The following is a 20,483-nucleotide window of genomic DNA, read 5'->3' as shown; positions in this document are numbered from 1 at the left end:
CTGATGCGAAATTATTTGAATAAACTTGACTTTAACTTTGAAATCTTTTATTGAAGTTTTTCAGTGGGAAGTGGTACGTACAAGTCCTAGTAACATTTAAGAACCGAAATTGGACATGATATACTAATTAATCATTCGAAATAACTATGGTAAACTTATTTGGTTTTACGATAGGATTTTTATAGTTAGGATAATTTATCTATACCAGACACACAACGCAACGTTCGTCATTGGGACCATCAATATTAGATAGCGAATTATTTAGCCTGTATGTAATTAATCAGAGGGAATAAATTATTCAGGAGAAACCCTGACACAGTAAAGAAGCTTAGCTGAACAAAAAAATAAAAGAAATGAGTGGGTATTGAAAGTATGTTGGTGTCTAATAAATCTTCAATAATAAAATTACTGTGTTTATAATTTTAATTGGGATTTTTTTTTAGTATTTTCAAATTATTTCTGAGTTAGCTGTTCGCTTAGTCTTTTTAATATATTTCTGTTAGTTAGCTGTTCTATTAGTCTTTTTAAATTATCTCTATTAGTTAGCTGTTTTCTTAGTCTTTTAAAATTATCTCTGTTAGTTAGCTGTTCTATTAGTCTTTTTAAATTATCTCTATTAGTTAGCTTTTTTCTTAGTCTTTTAAAATTATCACTGTTAGTTAGATATTCTCTCAGTCTTTCTAAATTATCTCTGTTAGTTAGCTGTTCTCTTAGTCTTTTAATAATAAAAAATAGAGGTAATTTAACCTCTATTTTTAAGTTTCTGATTTTTAATAGTCTCAAATGATACAGCCTTTTTTGGCTTTGGTTTTTTTGTATTATGTCAATGTACCACAACGCAGCCAACAGCCAAAAAAAAGACACCGCGGCAGATAAAGAAGCTTATTACGACAATTCAGCCAATAATACTGCATGATTACGAATAGAATATAACACCTACAGTGACTTATCAAATAGTTACATAAATAGTTTGATTTGGTAGTAATAATATGTTTTAAATAACATATGTACTCATAACAGTGCAAATCGAGGCAAACATTAGATTGTTGCTAGTTAATGTATAAGACCAAAAAAAGAAAACTGCAATTTATTAGAGTATGATAAACAACTTTCTTGTGGCTGACAATCATTAATCATTACAGAATACAAAGTAAGAGCCTGTAATAAAGTAAATAGCCTATTACATAAAATATATTATTACAAAACAAACATGTTTCCTAATTTTAAGTAGTAGGCTTACAAGAAACGTCTAACGCCTTATACAGCGCATTTTATAGAGAAAAAATAAACTGTGTAAATTATTAACCACGAGAATGAGGGTGTTAAGACTCATCTCACACAACCCGTAACACTTTCAACTCTAACTATCATCTACAGAAAATCATGTCTTACAAGAGAGGCCCATACAGAGAAGTTCCGTTTTGTCTTCTAACCCAAGAGATAGACTCTGAGCTTCTGCACTCGCTCATACCTTCCGATGACACTGCTGTTTCCAATAAGGAATAAGAAACCAAACAGAAAATAAGCATTTCAAACTATAAGTCCGACAAGATCACCATTTGCAATTTTAAAATTTTAAAATTTTCAAAGATTTATTGTAAAATTTTCATATTTTCATCTTATTACACAACCCCGCTATCTGGTAGAGCAAATACAACTAGTTTTAGTGATACTAAAATTATTTTTTTGTACAATACGACTAGACTTATGATATAATTAATTATCTTTGTAACAAATCTGTGACCGGAAGTAAAATATTTAAGAACGACTTATCTGTAAGTCTAGTCTCTATATATCTGTTATATCTACTGACAATAGATTTTATATAATTTCAAAAGTTTGTGTATACTTTTGATGCCTTTTACCTGCTGGAAATACTTGACGATTATACAACATTCAGTCAGTTTATTGAAATTGTACATTGGTTCGTAAAATTATGTTTTGTAGTACGAATACCTTAAGCGATTATTATTTTTACTGTGTAGGTAATCCTTTTACCAAAAAAGATATTTAATATGACGCCATACATTTGACGCGTTTTAGAGCTTCATCTATTACTGTTGACGAATGTATGTATGTCTTCCAAGCTTTTTTTGTACTTTGTACTTTTTGCTTTTTTATTAAACACTTGATTTTTACCATTACGTATTCAGTGCTGCAGTACACTTTTCCATACGGGACGGCTTGGCGGTAATAAATACTAGTGAGTCAGGACTCGGGTATTGTCTCCGGACGCTTAGACTTTCATCATTATCACCCCATATTCGGATCACAGCTGAGCTCGAGTCTTCAATCCGTATGAAGGGTTAGGCCAAAAGTCCACCACGCTGGCCCAATGCGGGTTGGCAGACGTCACACACGCAGAGAATCAAGAAAATTCTCTGGTACGCAGGTTTCCTCACGATGTGTTTCTTTCACCGTTTGAGACGCGTGATTATAAATTTCTTAAAATGCACACAACTAAAAAGTTGGAGGTGCATGCCTCGGACCGGATTCGAACCCAGACTCTCCGGAATCGGAGGCAGAGGTCATATCCACTGGGCTATCACGGCAGAGCGCTAATATTCTTAAAAATTCGGCTACCTGTGACAGATTGTAGCGCAAATTATTTTTCATATCGACTATGTATAACTCCATTTGAAAATGTACAAAATGAATCTATACTAATATTATAAAGCTGAAGAGTCTATTTGTTTGTTTGATTGAACGCGCTAATCTCAGGAAATCCTGGTCCGATTTGAAAAATTCTTTCAGTGTTAGATAGCTCATTTATCGAGGAAGGCTATAGGCTATATATTATCCCCATATTTCTACCGGATCAGGAACCTCGCGAGTGAAACCGCGCGGCGTCAGCTAGTTTGAAATAAAACCTGTTTAGAAGAACGTTATCAAAAGTACAGTATTTTGTACCTGTTTAGGTTGTACCATCATTAAAATTTTACTTATCAAGACAGTGTGAGTTCCAAATTCGCCTCCGTCTCTCTTTATAGTATTGGTAGAAAAAGACAGAGTCAATTACGATACTCACACTATTGGGTAATAAGAACAGCGCTACAAAATCATTGGTTAGAGATCGTTAACTGACAATAAGTTCGTTAAAAGCTCCATTCATATTACTCTTGCAATTCATATCTCGTATGAACCACATGTGCCTCACGTGTTAGTAAACGTGCTACGAACCCACACGCATGTTTGAACTCACACATGTAAACCTACGGTTAGTACATTACTGTATCGATCACTGTCCGTGTAAATACATAATTAGTTGAGGAAGCGGTCGTCTAGTGCTGGTTTGTCCATTTAGGGAATTCATTTATTGGAATCTGTATGTTTGTAATGCTTTTGCTTTGAAAAAGGGCGTTTTTAATTAATTCCTTTTCTTTATCTGCCAGTTAGAATAGTACTTCTGAAATCCCATGAAAATACCTACTCGTAATAACTAGCTGGACTTTGACAGCTAGTAATAATAATAATTAATTAATAAATAGATAGAGTTGGTGACATGTTATGTACTTCGCTGCGCCTATTCTGATATTTCTTTACCTACTTCTTTTATCACATACTCCGAGCTTGTGACAGAGCTCGTTCAAGGAAGTACTACTACTTATTGCTGCCGCCCGGCAGCATTGCTGAAACTCGGTTGTCGGTGTAATTATTAAGAGATCATCATCATCATATCAGCCAATGGACGTCCACTGCAGAACATAGGCCTTTTGTAGGGACTTCCAAACATCACGATCCTGAGCCGCCTGTATCCAGCGAATACCTGTGATTCGCTTGATGTCGTCAGTCTACCTGGTGGGTGGTCGACCAACTTTGTGTTTTCTAGTGCTGGGTCTTGGGACCCCAACGTCCATCGGTTTTTCGAACTATGTGCCCCACCCATTGCCACTTTAGTTTCGCGACTCGTAGACTTTGGTTCTTAAGCGGATCTCCTCATTTCTGATTAGATCACACAGAGATACTCCAAGCATAGCTCGTTCCATCCAGTTATGGGCCCAGAGTGAGCGAATAGTGAATGAATAGAACCAAAAAGAAAAAACAAAATATGCAGAAGAAAAATACCTGCATTTCGTGCGTAGGATTTCAATGGCCCAGTTATCACTGACATGATAAAGATGCTAAAGAGACGTGACTCAAATCGTGACACGTATTGTTCTGGAACCTACGAGTACTTCACAACACACCGATAACTTGATTATTAAACCATTATATAGAAAAAAACAACGTCTTTTTAATATGCATATCGTGAAATATCTAAAGGTCAATGGAAACGTTAGAACACCGGTGTAATTACAGACCCATGAGGCCTAATACGCCCCGCCATCCCTAACTTCAACCTGCTAGGTATTCTGTAACGATATTTTTATAACTCGCAAGTGCGAGTTTCGGTTTCACCTCTATCTCTCTCTGTTTAACACGATACTATGGAATGAGATAGAAGTGCCGTGATAGCCCAGTGGATATGACCTCTGCCTCCGATTCCGGAGGGCGTGGGTTCGAATCCGGTCCGGGGCATGCACCTCCAACTTTTCAGTTGTGTGCATTTTAAGAAATTAAATATCACGTATCTCAAAAACGGTGAAGGAAAACATCGTGAGGAAACCGGCATACCAGAGAATTTTCTTAATTCCCCGAATGTGTGACGTCTGCCAATCCGCATTGGGCCAGTGTGGTGGACTATTGGCCTAACCCCTCTCAGTCTGAGAGGAGACTCGAACTCAGCAGTGAGCCGAATATGGGTTGAGAATGATGATAGAATGAGAAAGATAGCGGTGAATTCGAAACTCGCACTTGCGAGTTATACAAAACATCTTCAGAGAATAGTCGTGCTGATCAGAAGCACAGAAGGTAGAACGTACGATGTTATTTTTCGCTTCTTAGTTTAGTGGTCAGGTTCATTTTTGTGCTAGAAGTCTGTAGATTTTTCAATACGCCGTTGCGTATAAAATTCAAGTTTAGCCTTTGGTTATTTATTCAGAACGTTGATGTATGAATAAGGATATGGAAGTTTATTTAATGTAGATATATAAATAACTACTTGCCACAGGGCATACTACAAAAAAGTGCCATATAATGGCATGCGTCCACAGATCAGCATCGTACGCATCGGGCGCATTTCATCAAATAAATTCTAGTATTCTTTGTATAGAAAGTCATTAATGGTAGGTGTTTCTCTCATCGTACAGATCGCATCGAACTGATTTTTCTACCGTAAAATCCCTTTGATGCGATGTGTCCGATACGTACGATATGCGGACGCCTACCATATAAATCATCGTTGGTAAGCACAGAACAACGTAGAAACAAATCGAAGGTCACACAAGGCTTGCTTCCGTGGAAATCGGAAGTAAACTAATAGCTATCGATTAAAAAAAAAGATAAAGTAAATTGAATGGTAGCGTACTGGTACTTACTGCTAAGTTTATTTCGTGTTTCTTTTTTTAATTTACAAGCTAATATCGGCGACTATGTCTGCGTACAATTTTTTTAACCGACTTTAAAAACGGTTCTCAACTTTTCCCCTCATAAATCCGTTATTAAGATAATTTTGTAATAAAAAGGCAATATTGTCGACAAATAGCGGAGGAACCGAAAATATCGCTCTCCTTTTCATCCTATTGCATCGGAAATGAGAAACCGATATTTTAGATTTCGCTGTTATTAGACCACAATGTCTCTTTCATCACGAAAATATTGTACCGCGTATAATACTCGTAGGCCTTCATACTTGTATATATGTTTTCTGTGCTATAGGTGAGACATCGGCTTGTTTTGCAACCACAGATGCGACATATTTTTCTATTTCTTTTTTTACCGACTTCAAAAAAATGAGGAGTTTCTTAATTCGATGCGTATGTTTATTTTAAATGTTTATTGCCTCATAACTTCGACATTTATTAAACATTTTCGAAAATACTTTTTCTGTCTGAAAGAGTAGCCTGTATACAAGCCAGATTGGTCCCATTTCATTTTCATGAAAATTTAGTCATATTGTGTTAAAATCAGAATAACTGAAATAAGTTTTGAAAACCACCACCTTCAAAGTGATCAGAAGGTAGCACATACGACGTTATTTTTCGCTTTTCAGTTTATTTTAGTGATTTTGAAGTGACCACCTGCATATTTCATCAGCTAAAAGTAGACCACATAGGTTACGTCAGCTATACTCGTATTTATCCCGACCTTTTCACTGAAAAGGCGCTGTGGGCGTTCAGTTTACGACTGACGTTGCATCTATGATGTACGTACTACATACCTACCTAGCTACCTGCCTACTAGCGGCTACTAGCGTGTGAACGTGGTCTTTCGTCACGTGAACTGGACTTTGCACATACCGTAGTATGCACAATACGTGCTGCTTCGCGTAAAGTAAATATAACACTAGTATAGGTATTGTCTATAATTAGGTAAGTAGGTAAAACTTGGCGTGCCACTTTTTGCCTAAATACAGAATACTTTAAATAAAGGTTCACAAAAAGGCAAACGGACAAAACATAGTCTTCATTGAGAACACTTATTTGAGGGATATTGGTTATTAATAACATTTAATAACATAACATAATTGAAAACTCTAAAATCCCGAAGGTCATGAAATAACACTCTCGATCAAGTCATCAATATTCTCTTTCTGTGCGCTTTCATTTGAGACAACTCGAGTATATCCATTTTCAGACATTCGGTTATTCTTTCCCCTTTTTTCCCCCCCAGAACTTGTATTGTATGTCCAAGAACACTCGCACTTAAGTCGCCTTCCATACAAAACTAACTAAATTGAAATCGCTTGATCCATTCGGGAGCTATGGTGTCATAGACATTGTGACAGATAGACAGACAGACGTCAAACCTATAACACCAATTTTTTTGCTTCAGGGGTTAAAAAATGGCGTGTGTTAATATTAATTAAAATGATAAGAGTTGTAAATAGAGTTGGATTATTTCAAAGTCAAATAATGGTCAAAAAACCTGTGATTTAGGTATGTCAGCCCATTGCTTAGGTAAATAATACATAATAGTGCAATTAGTGTAATTAGTGTACTATAGTTAACCCCGGTAGGCAACCATGATGTTTGGACAATGGCTTTTTACACGATAATTTGGCTGGACTGAAACCTGCCACTTCCCAAAACCTTCCCAAAGCCTGTCATAGATGAATACTAATTATAAAGAGCCTGTCACAAAACTGGAGCAAAAATTATCCATTTAATACTATTTCTCCTTGTAAATAAAAAAAAAAAATAAACTGTGAAAGAGAAATAACCGCTAGACGATAAACATTAAACGAGCGTGACACAACTGTTTACCCATAGTATTATATCACCATTTACGCTTTTAATCAATACGGGGTACGACAGACCGGTAAGAATTTCTCGCTTGGCATTTTATCTCTATAACTGCCAAGTCAAACTGGTTAGGTACCTATGTGTACACCGCAAGATGTTTCACATTTTATACTCTACTACCAGAATCTCGCGGTTTCACCCGCGTTGTTCCGATTAACGTGGGAATATGGTAGTCACAGCCCATGACATTCACAAATAACGTGGCTTACTATTGGTGAAAGAATATTAAAAATCGGTTCAGTAGATCCAGAGATTACCCCCTACAACACCACATTTACCTCTATATAATATTAGTATAGACTAGCCGATGACCGCGACTTCATTACATAGCTTATTCATACCTCCCTCCATATAGGAGACAGAATTAGGATTTTGGAGCTTAGACCCATCACGCATGCGTCGACACGTATAGAGAGCAAAAAATCATCACACCAAAACGCCCCACATTTAGACACTAAATACACACACATACATATGTGTGTGCCCAGAGCATTTGTATGTAGAGGCAGATATATAATTAAATAATTAAAATAATATGAAATATAATAAACTCCTCGGTCCACCTAGTGGGGGGTCGCCCAACACTGCGCTTTCCGGTGCGGGGTCGCCATTCCAGCACCTTGGGACCCCAACGTCCATCGGCTCTCCGAACTATGGTGGACTCTCCGAACTATGGTCACTAGGTGGACCGAGGATATCAAGCGGGTTGCAGGGAGCCGCTGGATTCTGGCGGCTCGAGATCGTTGTGCTTGGAGGTCCATGCAAGAGGCCTATGTCCAGCAGTGGACGTCTACCGGCTGATAAGGTAAGGTAAGGTAAGGTATAATAAAATCAAAAATCACTGCCTCCTGTATCCTACCCTTGATCCAACATTCAAAAGCGAAAACTTCTGATCGAAGCTTTTCGTTATAAGACCACTGAAACTGGCTGAAACGACTTTAACGAATAACAATTGCTCGAAGAATCCACATGGCGTATTCTCGAGAGCAATCTCGCGAGCAAGGTCAAAGTTTTTTTATTGCAATAACATAGAATGATTCTAAGTCATGATATTTTTTTTACTAACACCATGGCTTGAAATACTCGTAGGCAGATTATTTTTAAATCGATGTTGTCTGGTTATACCTACGTACTTTCGCGGACAAGCTCATTAACAAAGAAATAAACGTGATCGAAGCATTTAATGTTCCTAGCTTATCACGTAAAATGAACTGTACTTCTGTCAAGTTAATCTGCTATCATCAGATAGCATCGTCATTAATCATCAGAAAAGATTTTCTATATTATGTCATCATCATCATCATCAGCCTATTTTAACGATTTTAACTAGGGTAAGCATTATACAAAAAATATAGATTGCACAAAATGGAAAAATCCCTTCTTATACACAGTTTTGTAAGGACGCCGCAGGGTAGGCAGTGCATTCTTGCATATATGAAGTGCACGCCACTGCACACAGGAGACGGTGTATGGAGCTTAGACCCACCGCACTGCAATGCGGGTTGGCGAGCTTATGTGATGAAATAAAATTAAAAAGTGAACACCCTTTTTTGTAATTGGTTGAAAGCGAGCAACGCCAAAGTTTGTAGTTAGTGCGAGTAATGTTCAATTACAAGTTACGGTTTTTTGCTGTGAGGCCAACATACCTGCCGGTTGGCGCCGGCCCGAGGGACGCGGCGCTGCGAGTTGTGGCTGAGGTCACTCGGTGCTTTGTTGCGCGCTACATCGATATCGATATCGATGTTATCGTCACTCATGTAGAGATACTTATAAGGCTGGATTTAGGAAACACGGCATTGTCTTGCCTTTTCAGGATTTCGTACAACAAAAGGTAAAAACAAATATTACTTTGTTATATCTGCCTGTTTGCCAAAGCCCTTTATTTCGGGAATACGTGGAGGTATCAAGTTGAAATTTATCTCGTATATTTAGGTCTACGGTCACATGAAGTTGTGGAAAAAAAACTTCTAAATGTACGTAAAAATATATATTTTACTCAGCAATAAACGCATATTTCGACACTCAAGGAAATCAAAACTTATATTGGAATATGATTGACCACTAGTACAAGAAAATAATCTCAAAACTATAAAATTTGTCATTAAATCTACAAAACAGGGGGCTTAAATTCAGGAAAAGCTCGGCAAAATCTGCGCATCTTGATTCCTGAACTATTTATCTATGTATGGAGACCTCGGTTGGCGAGTCCGACTAGCACTTGAGAAATTATATTTCTTTTGTTTTCTTTTAGTCATCTTTTATAGCCTTTTCCACGCTTGAGTCGTAGATTTTAATCCTAATGTGCTATTAATTTATTAAGGTAAGTAACTATAACTTTGAAAATCATCTGCTGAGTGATTGTAATAATTTAGCAGTACCGGACGTGCTTTGGAGAGTGACTAAAACTACTATATGTATTTCCATAGATAACTAGCATTATTTTTAGAATCTGCGTTTATCCACTGTGAGGCAATATAATAACTTAACCAAGTACCTAATACAGGGTTTTGAGTATGTGGCTAAGACAATAGTTGAAGCAGTTAGAAAAATTCATGCCAATCAAAATGTACAGTAGTTACAAACGATGGTTTAATTTAAAATCATATGTATAGATTGATAATATTTTTCAATTCGGATTAGTATTCAATATTAACATAAATAAATATTAACATAAACAAAGTATAGACTGATAAATTGTGCTAATCGTATAATCCAGGAATAGAAATTTCATAAACAAATGGAAGTCACGGAAATTTCATACATAAATGGAAGTCACATTATTGAATCAATATTGGAAACTTAATGACAATGAAATCTACAACCATTAACAAACGTTCTTTAAACAAGGAAGCTAACAAAACTGGAGATTAGAAAGATAAACTGTTCAAGAACGAGAAAAACCAAATATTAATCCACTTATTATCACAACGATACAGAAAATAAATACGCTACATTTTTTCCGGGTCGGCTGAAATTCTTACGTTATCGATAGTTTAATAATATCGTACGTGACTCCTCACTGGATGCGCAGAGCGGGCACCGGCCCCCGCGGCCCGCGCCTCCCCGCGGTCGTATAAAACATCGTGCACCACGCGCGCCGCGTCTTACGCTCCGAAGCCGCCGTGTAGCTCTGTGCTCGTACAGACGCCAAGCCACGCGGGCCCCGATTGTGAAAGTGCGATCGCAACGATTTCTCGGTAGTGAGAGTAAACCGAGCCCGTACAAACCTAAACTCAAACAAGTGCTGTGAATTCTCTCGCGTGCTCAAGACAGAGTTCAATGGAAGCCAGGTTTGTGACTTGCCGGAGTTTCCAGCAGATCAAGCCGCCCGAGAAGAGTTTAGCACCGCCGCCGACGGTGAAGGGGCTGCTGTCTCGCTTCGGAAGCCAGGCTCAAGCTTTGTTCGCGCCGAAGAAGCCACGATTCGGCTCCACTGTAGCCATACACAAGTTGAGGGAGTCGAAGTGGTTTAAGCATGATGAGCAGAATATTTTGTGCGCCGTCCTCGAGACCGGATTCGTTTTGGAGGTTAGGGCGGAGGACCCCCTGCCGCCGGACTCGACGTTGTCCCCTGACTACCATATGTACGCCATTGCCATGTGGAAGAAGGGTAAAGGTATGTTAAACTCGAATGGTATTTCAATTAAATATAACCTTGAGGTATCGTATTCGTTGCATCGAGAAATAGGCGATGGTCGATGACGTTAGTACGCACGGAGGCGTGGTGTAGCACTGAAGCGAATGTGATTGTGAATAACTTTGGTAGCGGTCGTGCGGCATCGTAACGAGAACGACAAGATTTGATTTGTAAATAATTTATTAAACACACCGTAAAGCATGCTCATCCGCGTCACTGTGTACTTATGAATAATAAATTAATTGCGATATCCTCTATGACGTCTATGTTAACTTTGAACAAATTGGCCACAAAATCAACCATATTGTACGTGTTGAATTGAAGTGTTACTACTTACGAGACATCGCTCATAGCAATGAATTGTGATTGAGCTATAAATAGATGCCTAGGTTATTAAGATACTTCTTATCTGCAAATTAAATATAAATAGTTTGGCCTTGCCGTGTTTAAAACAAGGCAACTTTCTTCGCTATAAATAGTCCCCAGTAAATACTGCGAGTATTTTCGTGTTGACATAGCTAAAAGTTTTCATACGAATTAATATTTATGAATGCGACAGCATTAGTATAAATGGTTTCCTGAATTCTCGAGCGTCGTTCATTCGACTTCCTAATACGTTTTGCATTCGTGTTTCCAACGAACATAACAACATGTGTTTCGCGTTGCAGAAAAAACAAAAAACCCGGAACAGATAGAGGTGTACACGGTCCAGCAAAAGGGTGTGCGCAAACGTATCATCAAGACAACCTTGAGTGCCTTCTGGAAGAAAGACTCCGTCATACGAATCAACAACGTAGACGACAAGCAGGAAACCCCTAACAGCGAAAAGGACATCAGAGCAAAGGTACATCCAAAAACCAAAGCACGAGGCACAAGTTTCCAATTCGCACATATCCCTGATATAGTTGTTGGATAAATCATTGCCTTATCTAAATCTTGATCAGGAAGTAATGCAAAGAATGAATTAACTAAAGATTACGAGCGTAGTAGACGAGATAGTGTTGTAAGTAAATCGTACGTATAATTTATCGACGTCAAATGTTTCAATAGCAATTGCATAACACGGCCTTCTAACAATGTTTTGACACGCTACATGCATTACGGTTTTGCGAAAGATTGCCAATAAAGTCATAACCCAGATAGATATTATAGTTTTGTGAACATTTGTAAAACTTGTCAAAATTTATCTCTTTCTTTTTTATAAAATAACATCTTAATTTTTGTTTGAACGACGCAGTCTTTTACATTCTCTTATTGCATTACATCTTTAGCATAACAAATTAGCTCTTTATTTGGGCCTATTTTCAATTAAATCTTGTTCCACTTGACCTTAAAAGGTTTTTGTTCCACTTTGAATTCTTCATTTCCTATGTAGGATAGACGTCAGAATTGGAAACCTCTCATTTCAGATAGCCTCAACGGGGCTTTCGTTTTTCGGAAAGTGAACAGTGGGGACACCTACTAAGGAGCTTCTACTGATTGCAGCTCGAGATGGCAACAAAATCCAGATTCGAAAGAAACTGGCATAATACACTGCATTTCGTGCACTGGTGCCGATATGGGGAAACTCCGCAAGAAGCTCGCATGAGACAGGTAAATTTTTATAACAGGATAGTTAGTAAATATGAAAACTGGAAAACATTTAGAGCAATACAAGAGCTGTAAGATGGAATTAAACGGTTCAGTTTAAGCATGAAGAATAAACTGTTAATATGGAGCAGGAAAAATAAATTAAAACATTTAAGCATTTTAATTTATTACCATCTTTAACAAAGAACCGTTTAATTTCGCCTTAAATAAAATTCAATGTAAACAAACTGTAACACGTGTAAGAATTATCTAGAATAAAGTAAAGTATTACAATATCTATTTTTATAATTATGTTTTCAAACGCCGTTATCGTTCGATCGGCTGTCTTGTTGTGCTCGTCGTTTTATTTTATTCAAGGTTCTAGAGCTTCTGTATTTTGTTTTTTTTTCCAATGCATGTTACGAGTTTGTCTTTACAATGTTTTTGTCTGTGTTTTTTTTTCATTATACTATCCGCTTTAATGTGAACGTTATTTTCAATTTGTTTTTTCTTTACCATCATTTATGGGTTTGGAAACACGCCTTAAAGACTTGTTTTTAACATCACAACATAGATGAAATAAGGTGAGCTATGTAAACGCTTGTATTAAATGGGCTCATTTTAAATAGGTGAATAATATGTCACAATTTTTCTAATGTTTGTGTGGGAAGTAGTATCTATTTAAAAAGCGATTCTTTAAGTTGTATGAATATTAAATTCAGATAATTTTATTTTAACCATCATTTCTATAACATTTAATTTCGCTTAGTATCAATGCTTGTTTGTCATGTCGAACAATCGATATAGACGGTCGCATTAGCGCTTTCACAAATTCCATTGAGAGGACATTGAAAACTGGGCACATCAGAAGATTCACCACCGAAAAAGCATGGGGCTTATGGGTTTTTTATGGGACGATTAAAAAAAAAACGAGAAACGCACAAAGTAGCCATTTTGTTACAGATCAGCTTAACGACGTCGAAAACACCTATGATTATCATCTTTTGATGGTTTTCTTTGAGGCGATTTGGACTAACGGCTGGCGACATAACTATACCGGTGAGGTTCTTTATATTAAAAAAAAAAAAGAAAATAATGTTAATTCGGTAATGTACCGGAATTCAATGTGCCCTGTGTGTAAACTATTAACTCTTGTTCTATTGTGTGATACATCCTTATGCTGTGTTACTTTTTTCTTTAGTATGTTAACGCTTTTAGAACTTCTTATTTTTTGTTATTACTATAGTAAAGACCTTTAGCGTTTTTATTTATTTTTAGCGTAGAATTTTAAATTTAGCGTTAATCTCTATTTTTAAGACTAGCTCTAGTTTCACTGCTCATTAGATGGTGACGATGAGGTGTCGACGGAACTTTATTGTATCAGTTTAAAAGGCTTTGTGGCATAATATCTGTATAGTAAAAATCAAGCTAGCCGTAGGAATAGGGCCGGCTATTTTTGAACTTATTCAAAAAACGCAACGTTAAGATGTGAGTTAGAAATCAGTAGCAATTTTACGCAAAATATATAATTTAATATTATTTTAGAAAATCTTGAATCATAATATATCGTGGGAAACCACTTTTTCTTGTATAAGTCCGGTTAAGTTGTATCTAATACACACGAGCAAGGAAAACTAGTATGCAAATTATAATTAATACTATTTTATTTTTTATGTTCGATTTGAAATCATCAAGGAATTTAACGGTCTGTCGTAAATGCCATTTTTTGCGTGTTTTTCTGGATTGCATTTATCAAAACCAGTTTTATTTACTGGTACTATAGGTACTGTATTATAAAATCTCGTGCACATAGACTGTTTATGTTACTTATATAAACAGTTAAAATTTGACACAAATTATCGCGTAGGTATAAAGTCTAATGTTAGCCAAATAGTTTTTGTCAATTAATGGTTTTTTTTTCAATTATTGCTTCTCACTGTTAAATAAGTCCACATAACTATGATAGCTTAATTAAACAGCCACTTTGGCATTGATGTATTCAAAGTTACGTGTCGGGTCTAACCAATTTCAGGCCTTGCCTGCTCAAAAGCTAGCTAGTGTTGTGTAGTGACTATTGACTAAAGATATATAGCTAAAAATTAGTTTTCCGTATTTTTTTTTATTTTTCAACCACAAATAAATTATTATATTTAAGATCGTTCCGAGATTAAAGCAACTAATTTATATACAAATAATGTAGGTTTTTTTTAATATTTCTAGGGATTAATAGAATTTTTTATGATACTTTTATATCTGCAGTGAAACAACTGCGATCTGAAGGTAATGGTTACCGATGTAATAATTATTATACTCAACTTAACATCAACCATCCTATTGTAGTAGATAGTAAAGTATCGTGTAGAAACCGAAAGGAGTGTGGATTTTCACTCTACTCCTAACAAGTTAGCTCGCTTCCATCTTAGATTACATCATCGTTTACCATCAGGTAAGATTGTAGTAAAGGGCTAACTTGTATAGAATAAAAAAAACATCTATACATAGAAAATATCCCTTCAGTTGGCTGTTAGTTACATTGTATTATTAGTCACTCAAGATATTACGAGTATACAGGTATGACTGTCGTTTATATGTGTGGGACGACCAGAAAGACTGGTCCGTTCATAACTACTTTCGGAATAATAAAAAAAAAACATCGACGTATGTAGCGGTCTTTGTGTAAGTTAAATTCGCATAATTTTTTTTAAATTTGATGCATTTAAATTCAAAATAAATTTGATTATAAGAAGTAATTAATTAAAAAATATTCTATACTATATAGAGATATAAATAAGAGACTAAATCTACTTGTTTATTACGTTTATTATCCATATTCATCTGAAGTAATTTAAATTTTCAAATTGATGCAGATATTGACATACATTCGACGGCACAGGATATTAAAAAAATGTTTAAATGTTTAGAAACTTCAATATTTTTTTCTAAAGTTGGCAACGTTCTACCACATATTAATACACATTGACAGAGGTTATTGACACAATATTAGTCTTTCACACCTTCAGCTGTATGTAATTTAAGCATATCAACTAACAGATATGATCGATTAATTATTATTGAATATATATAAATAAAATTGAAGTGTCTGTGATTTCAAAATAGTTTTCTCAAGTGCTTTTATGTGCTTATGCGGTTTACATGATACACAAACAAAGTTTTGTCTAAATTTAGCACCAATGAGCATTCTCACTGGAAGATATAGGAGGTTATCGAGAAACAAATAGGTAATCCCAGAGAATTCCATGGTTCCCTGGGGATTTGAAAAACTGAAATTAACGCAGACGAAGTCATGTTATATATTTATAGAATTTTGTTTAGCTATTTTATCAGGATTGCGCTTAGAATAATTTACTATTCATGAGTTCGCTCATAAATACATAATTTATGTGCAGTTCAGCTTCGAGATACTTTTAACAAGACAAATAATTATGCCTTTAATAGACAATGTGCAAATATATGTATAATTGTATATGTGCAAATTCCACTATGACAAATTTAGTTTTACATTACGTATTGTTCAATACCGAATAAGTTTCTAATTGTTGTGCATTCTTCGAGTATTCGTTTGTGTTTTAAACATACCTCTTATGGAAAAGCAAATTATGCCCGCGACTTTGTCAGTCTGGTTTTAGCTGTTTCTAGGAGAAATTGTTCCTTACGTCAAAACTCATTGACTTTTGAAAATAGTTGTTTTTTAGCTGCAAGCTACCGAGCAAGTGAATGAAACAGAATCCTGAGCATTGCAAGAGATTCTACGAATGTCTTTGATTTTATTTGCGTATAGAGTAGTGACAACAATCATTCATGCTCGTTAAAGCCAATTAATAAAACATAAATTCCTAAATAAACCCAACGATTGGAAGGTTCAAAAACCATTCTATGTGTTGATTCTATACACAAAAGTCGAAGATAGGTCATCAAAATATTACAAAGTATTCATCAACAAACATTTGCTGAGCCAAAATTTCCAGAGGCATAGATAACAGACTTCTTATCGCGTACACGAAAGTCAAAGAGGATACAAACAACTGCCGAGTCCTATATTTACACAATGAGTTCATATGCCGAATAACAAGACATTAATACAATTAACGATTGTTGCCAGTGGTAACAGCGGGATGATTTGAAAGTTAATCAAATGAAATAAAACTGAATAAATACTAGACTTCAACAGCTGTAATAACATTAAATCTATATGATTTTAATAGGGAAGTAAACTCCATAGAACGTGCTCGTATCATGAAAACCTGTTGGCATGAACGCCTTTTGATAAGTATATCGGCCAACTTCTTCACAAATTTTATCTTCGTCATTTGACATAAAGTAAGAAAGAAAACATGTGCTTAGACCATCCGATACTTCTCAGTAGGTGGAGTAGCCGATTCTTAGACTCTATACTATTTAGAATACTTTGAGAATTTTCAAAAGAAAAACTATAGATACATTATCTTTATTTGTAAAATAGTATACTTACACTCCTAACATAAAATTATGCCGTCATTTACTTATTAGTCATGAAAGTATGTAAACCTGTATATTTTTCAATTCATATATTATTTATTTATATTAGAAAATTGATACATTTCGACAGTTATATAGATACTCAAGCGTTAATATTAAATTTAGAGTTCAATTTCGATAAATATTGAACATTGTTAGCATTCATTATTAATTAGGTAGGTTTATTGTTTAGCGAAGTCGATAGTCACTGGAAGCAGGCGGCTCAGGATCGTGATGTTTGGAATTCCCTACAAAAGTCCTATGTCCTGCAGTGGGCATATGCTGATGTGATGATGATGATTGTTTAATATTTAAATCTTTTTAGAATATCCCTATTTTCAGTAGTCTAGTATATATTTTTTTATTCTTTACAAGTTAGTAACACTGACCTGATGGTAAGTGATGGTGTAATCTAAGATGGAAGCGTGCTAACTTGGTAGGAGCAGGATGAAAATCCACACCCCTTTCGATTTCTACACAACATAGTTTGGGAACGCTAAATCGCTTGGTATGTCTTTGCCGGTAAGGTTGCAGCCAGGCCTGGGCCAATCAAGAAAACCTCAATTAGCCCAGCCGGGGAATCGAATCCAGGACCGTCTTGTAAATCCACCGCGCATACCGTCATCAAATATCCATGTTTACCGTATACATGAGTAACAAATTAATTTCAATGAAATCTTATCTGTGGCAAGGTTGCTTGCAAATGTAACTTGAGTAAGATGACCATAGACTAATATAGATCATTAATAATTTAGGTTAATTGCGCTTGAGGTCGCGCCACGTGTCAACTGTTTTATTTTATCACTCACTAACTGTGTGTAAAAGATACTTGTGACTCATTTTTATTAACATTTTTTGCTGTGTTTTAAATCAGTCTCAAAAATAATACATCAATAATAGTTTATTTCAAAGCGATAGCTAGTTATTTCAAATCGTACTTTGAATTTTTAATTATTTTCATGAAATTCTGATATTGCTTACAATTTTTTCAACAATAGTTTTAGTCAAAATAATCAAAAATTCTAATTAAAAGTAAAAAATAGCATTAATAATTTTTTTTATTAAGTAAGTTAGCAAAATATTACATACACAAATAAAAAAAATTCATTATGCGGCTGTATGCCGATCTATCTTTGCCAATGCCATAGACAACAGCTTGAAAAAAAAAGTAGGATTTTGACCTAATAAATTACACTAAATAATCCTCCATAATTTTCTTTGTTGCAGATAAGCGAGTCGCTAAAGTGGGGCAACATTGGCATGAGTATGGGCGTCATGCTCGTAAGTCAAACCAATGGCCGCGCCAAGGCTAAATCCGTCTGAGTATTGCAGGCCGGCCACAGCAGCGCCGGCACATGTTATGCTTGCTTCTGGCAACCCACGCCCGGGAACATAGACTTCGTTTGAATTTCGAACCGCAGGTTCTCTATCATTCCATTTTCGTAAATTAAAAAAAATATAACTAGAATAAAAACACAGACTAAAGAAAATAAAGACTGGATCCTCTGAAATATTAATGTGCGAGGTTATTTAAATATAGAACTGGTTGGTTCTTAGTTCTTTAGTCTGTGGTTATAAAGAGATTCTCAGTATAAATATGTTAGAATATTAAATTTTTGTCTATGGTAGCTCGGGTAAGGGAAATGTACTAAAGTAAAAAGAATACAAATAACGGAATCTCTCGCATTATATTTAAGGATGAGGTCCGTCTAACATGTTATTTATGAATGGTTGATAAAATTTGAAAATATTATTGCATTGTGAATATTTAAGGGATACTTTTGTAAATGAATTGTTTTGTGAGTTATGGGGTAACAATTTTATTTATTTTTCTTTGGTTCTATTATTGAAATAATAAAATTTCCCTACTCTCTGGCATTCTAAGTCCAAAAATGTTTATAATGTGAGGGATTAAAAAAAGCTTTAATTTTCTTTAGAATTTGGTTTAATTTGAAGTAAAAGTAACATTCCTGAAATAAGAAAAGACGCGCCCCGCGTAATATTAATAAATTAACTAATGTACAATATGTTTAATAAAATTGTATTATCCGCCGTATTGTTTACGTGTGTGAGGATAATTGTACGAAGAGTTTTTGTTGTTTATTGTATATTAAGAATTAAGAATTTTTGATTTAATAAGACTGTTTTTGATTTTTGAAATCGTTATTTAATTGAAACTACGAAAAACCTGTGAACGCTCATTATGCTTCTGATAAATGCTAAGCAAAAAATAATAAAGTGTAGAAAAATTTAAAAAAAAAACACTTTTAACATTTATTCCATTTAAATAAATATAAAACATTTACTATACTTCTAAATAAATTTACAGTTGGCATTTTGTACTTAACCTTTCAATTGATATAATTTATCTGTGGATAGTTGTCTACAGATAAAAATACGTTTCCTTCTGTCTATGGTTTTACTCATTCTGAATCTTTTTGGACAGGCGGTACTACTACTACATTTCATGTTTTTTTCTGAATATACATAAATGTTTAATAGTAAGAAGCTTTTAGTCACACTTAACTATAATTTATGGAAATTGTAGTTACACGGTTTTTCGTAGTTACGCATTGATGAGTATTGTTAAGTATTCATATTTATAATGTATAACGATCTAATGAGAATGTTTATACGAAATGCGTTAGACTGTTTGAGAGTTAATCGAGCAAGTTAATGTTTTATTTATGAAGCATTTTTTTATAAATAAAGTTTTAAACAGAAGCAGATTTATTTTATTTCATTACTATGACCCTTGCAATATAAATCCTATTTCTGTCGGAGTTTCAGACCTACTAGTATCTATTTCTGTGCCATATTTCATCTAGATCCGTTCTATCCATCCATCCATCCATCCATCAAGACTTGCGTATTAATAACATTAATTTGACAGTTACGAGCTTTTCTAAGCATTCATCTAGATTTTATGAACCAAATTAAATTCGAAAGACAAACCAAGCTCTTCCTTCTGGAAAAGTACATACTTTAGTTGAAAAAAATGAAATGTACGCTATTTCTTTCTGTACACCTATTATCATTATCTTTCTCAATCAAGCTGAAAAATCTTGGTTACGTATGCAAGTAAAATATTCTAAAATTCAGTAAGTAGGTATCTCAAAAATTTGATGAATCAAAATTTATTTTTGGCTATGCATAAAGGCACATCATGTAAATAATTGTAATTATTTCTAGCATGAAGGATTTGAGATCAATACCAACCATCTAAAAAGGCTATTAGTAAGGATATTTTTTCTTAGCAATCCCTAAATGCAAGACAGTGACAAGACAAGACACATCTTGACCTCTTGGGCACTCCTTTATTCGTAAAACTGGTAATGATTAGAATCGTAAATCGGTCATGAGCCACTTAATATATGAGTGATAGCTTTATTACCGCACAAGCGGAGTTTTACAATAAG

General features: G+C 35.1%; 2 protein-coding genes across 4 annotated transcripts in view; one reads left to right on the top strand and one right to left on the bottom strand.

The window, feature by feature from the left end:
* The window catches only part of LOC112049702 (pre-mRNA-splicing factor ATP-dependent RNA helicase PRP16), a 95,839-nt gene that overhangs the window by 62,057 nt on the left and 13,299 nt on the right, over nucleotides 1-20,483 (bottom strand). The gene's annotated exons all lie outside the window — the stretch shown is intronic.
* LOC112049703 (uncharacterized) lies at nucleotides 10,440-19,788 on the top strand. 2 transcript variants are annotated; one of them, XR_002887104.2, is made up of 5 exons: nucleotides 10,440-10,959; nucleotides 11,649-11,824; nucleotides 12,466-12,573; nucleotides 13,513-13,608; nucleotides 18,292-19,788. XR_002887104.2 is itself a non-coding variant. In XM_024087706.2 (4 exons), exons 1-4 carry the CDS (start codon nucleotides 10,623-10,625, stop codon nucleotides 18,385-18,387), a joined length of 717 nt encoding a protein of 238 aa, XP_023943474.1. In that variant the 5' UTR covers nucleotides 10,440-10,622; the 3' UTR covers nucleotides 18,388-19,788. The 2 variants fall into 2 exon arrangements, 1 of the variants encoding a protein (XP_023943474.1); XM_024087706.2 differs by lacking the exon at nucleotides 13,513-13,608.

This window comes from Bicyclus anynana, chromosome 15 (genome assembly GCF_947172395.1).
Source record: "Bicyclus anynana chromosome 15, ilBicAnyn1.1, whole genome shotgun sequence".
Taxonomy (NCBI): domain Eukaryota; kingdom Metazoa; phylum Arthropoda; class Insecta; order Lepidoptera; family Nymphalidae; genus Bicyclus; species Bicyclus anynana.
Note: the sequence above shows the minus strand (reverse complement) of the source record. Positions and strands in the feature narration are given on the sequence as shown.

Coding starts and splice junctions, on each gene's coding strand:
- LOC112049703 (XM_024087706.2), top strand. CDS start 10,623: ATGGAAGCCAGGTTTGTGACTTGCCGGAGTTTCCAGCAGATCAAGCCG. Junction 10,960..11,648: donor CATGTGGAAGAAGGGTAAAG/GTATGTTAAACT, acceptor TTCGCGTTGCAG/AAAAAACAAAAAACCCGGAA. Junction 12,574..18,291: donor AAGAAGCTCGCATGAGACAG/GTAAATTTTTAT, acceptor TCTTTGTTGCAG/ATAAGCGAGTCGCTAAAGTG.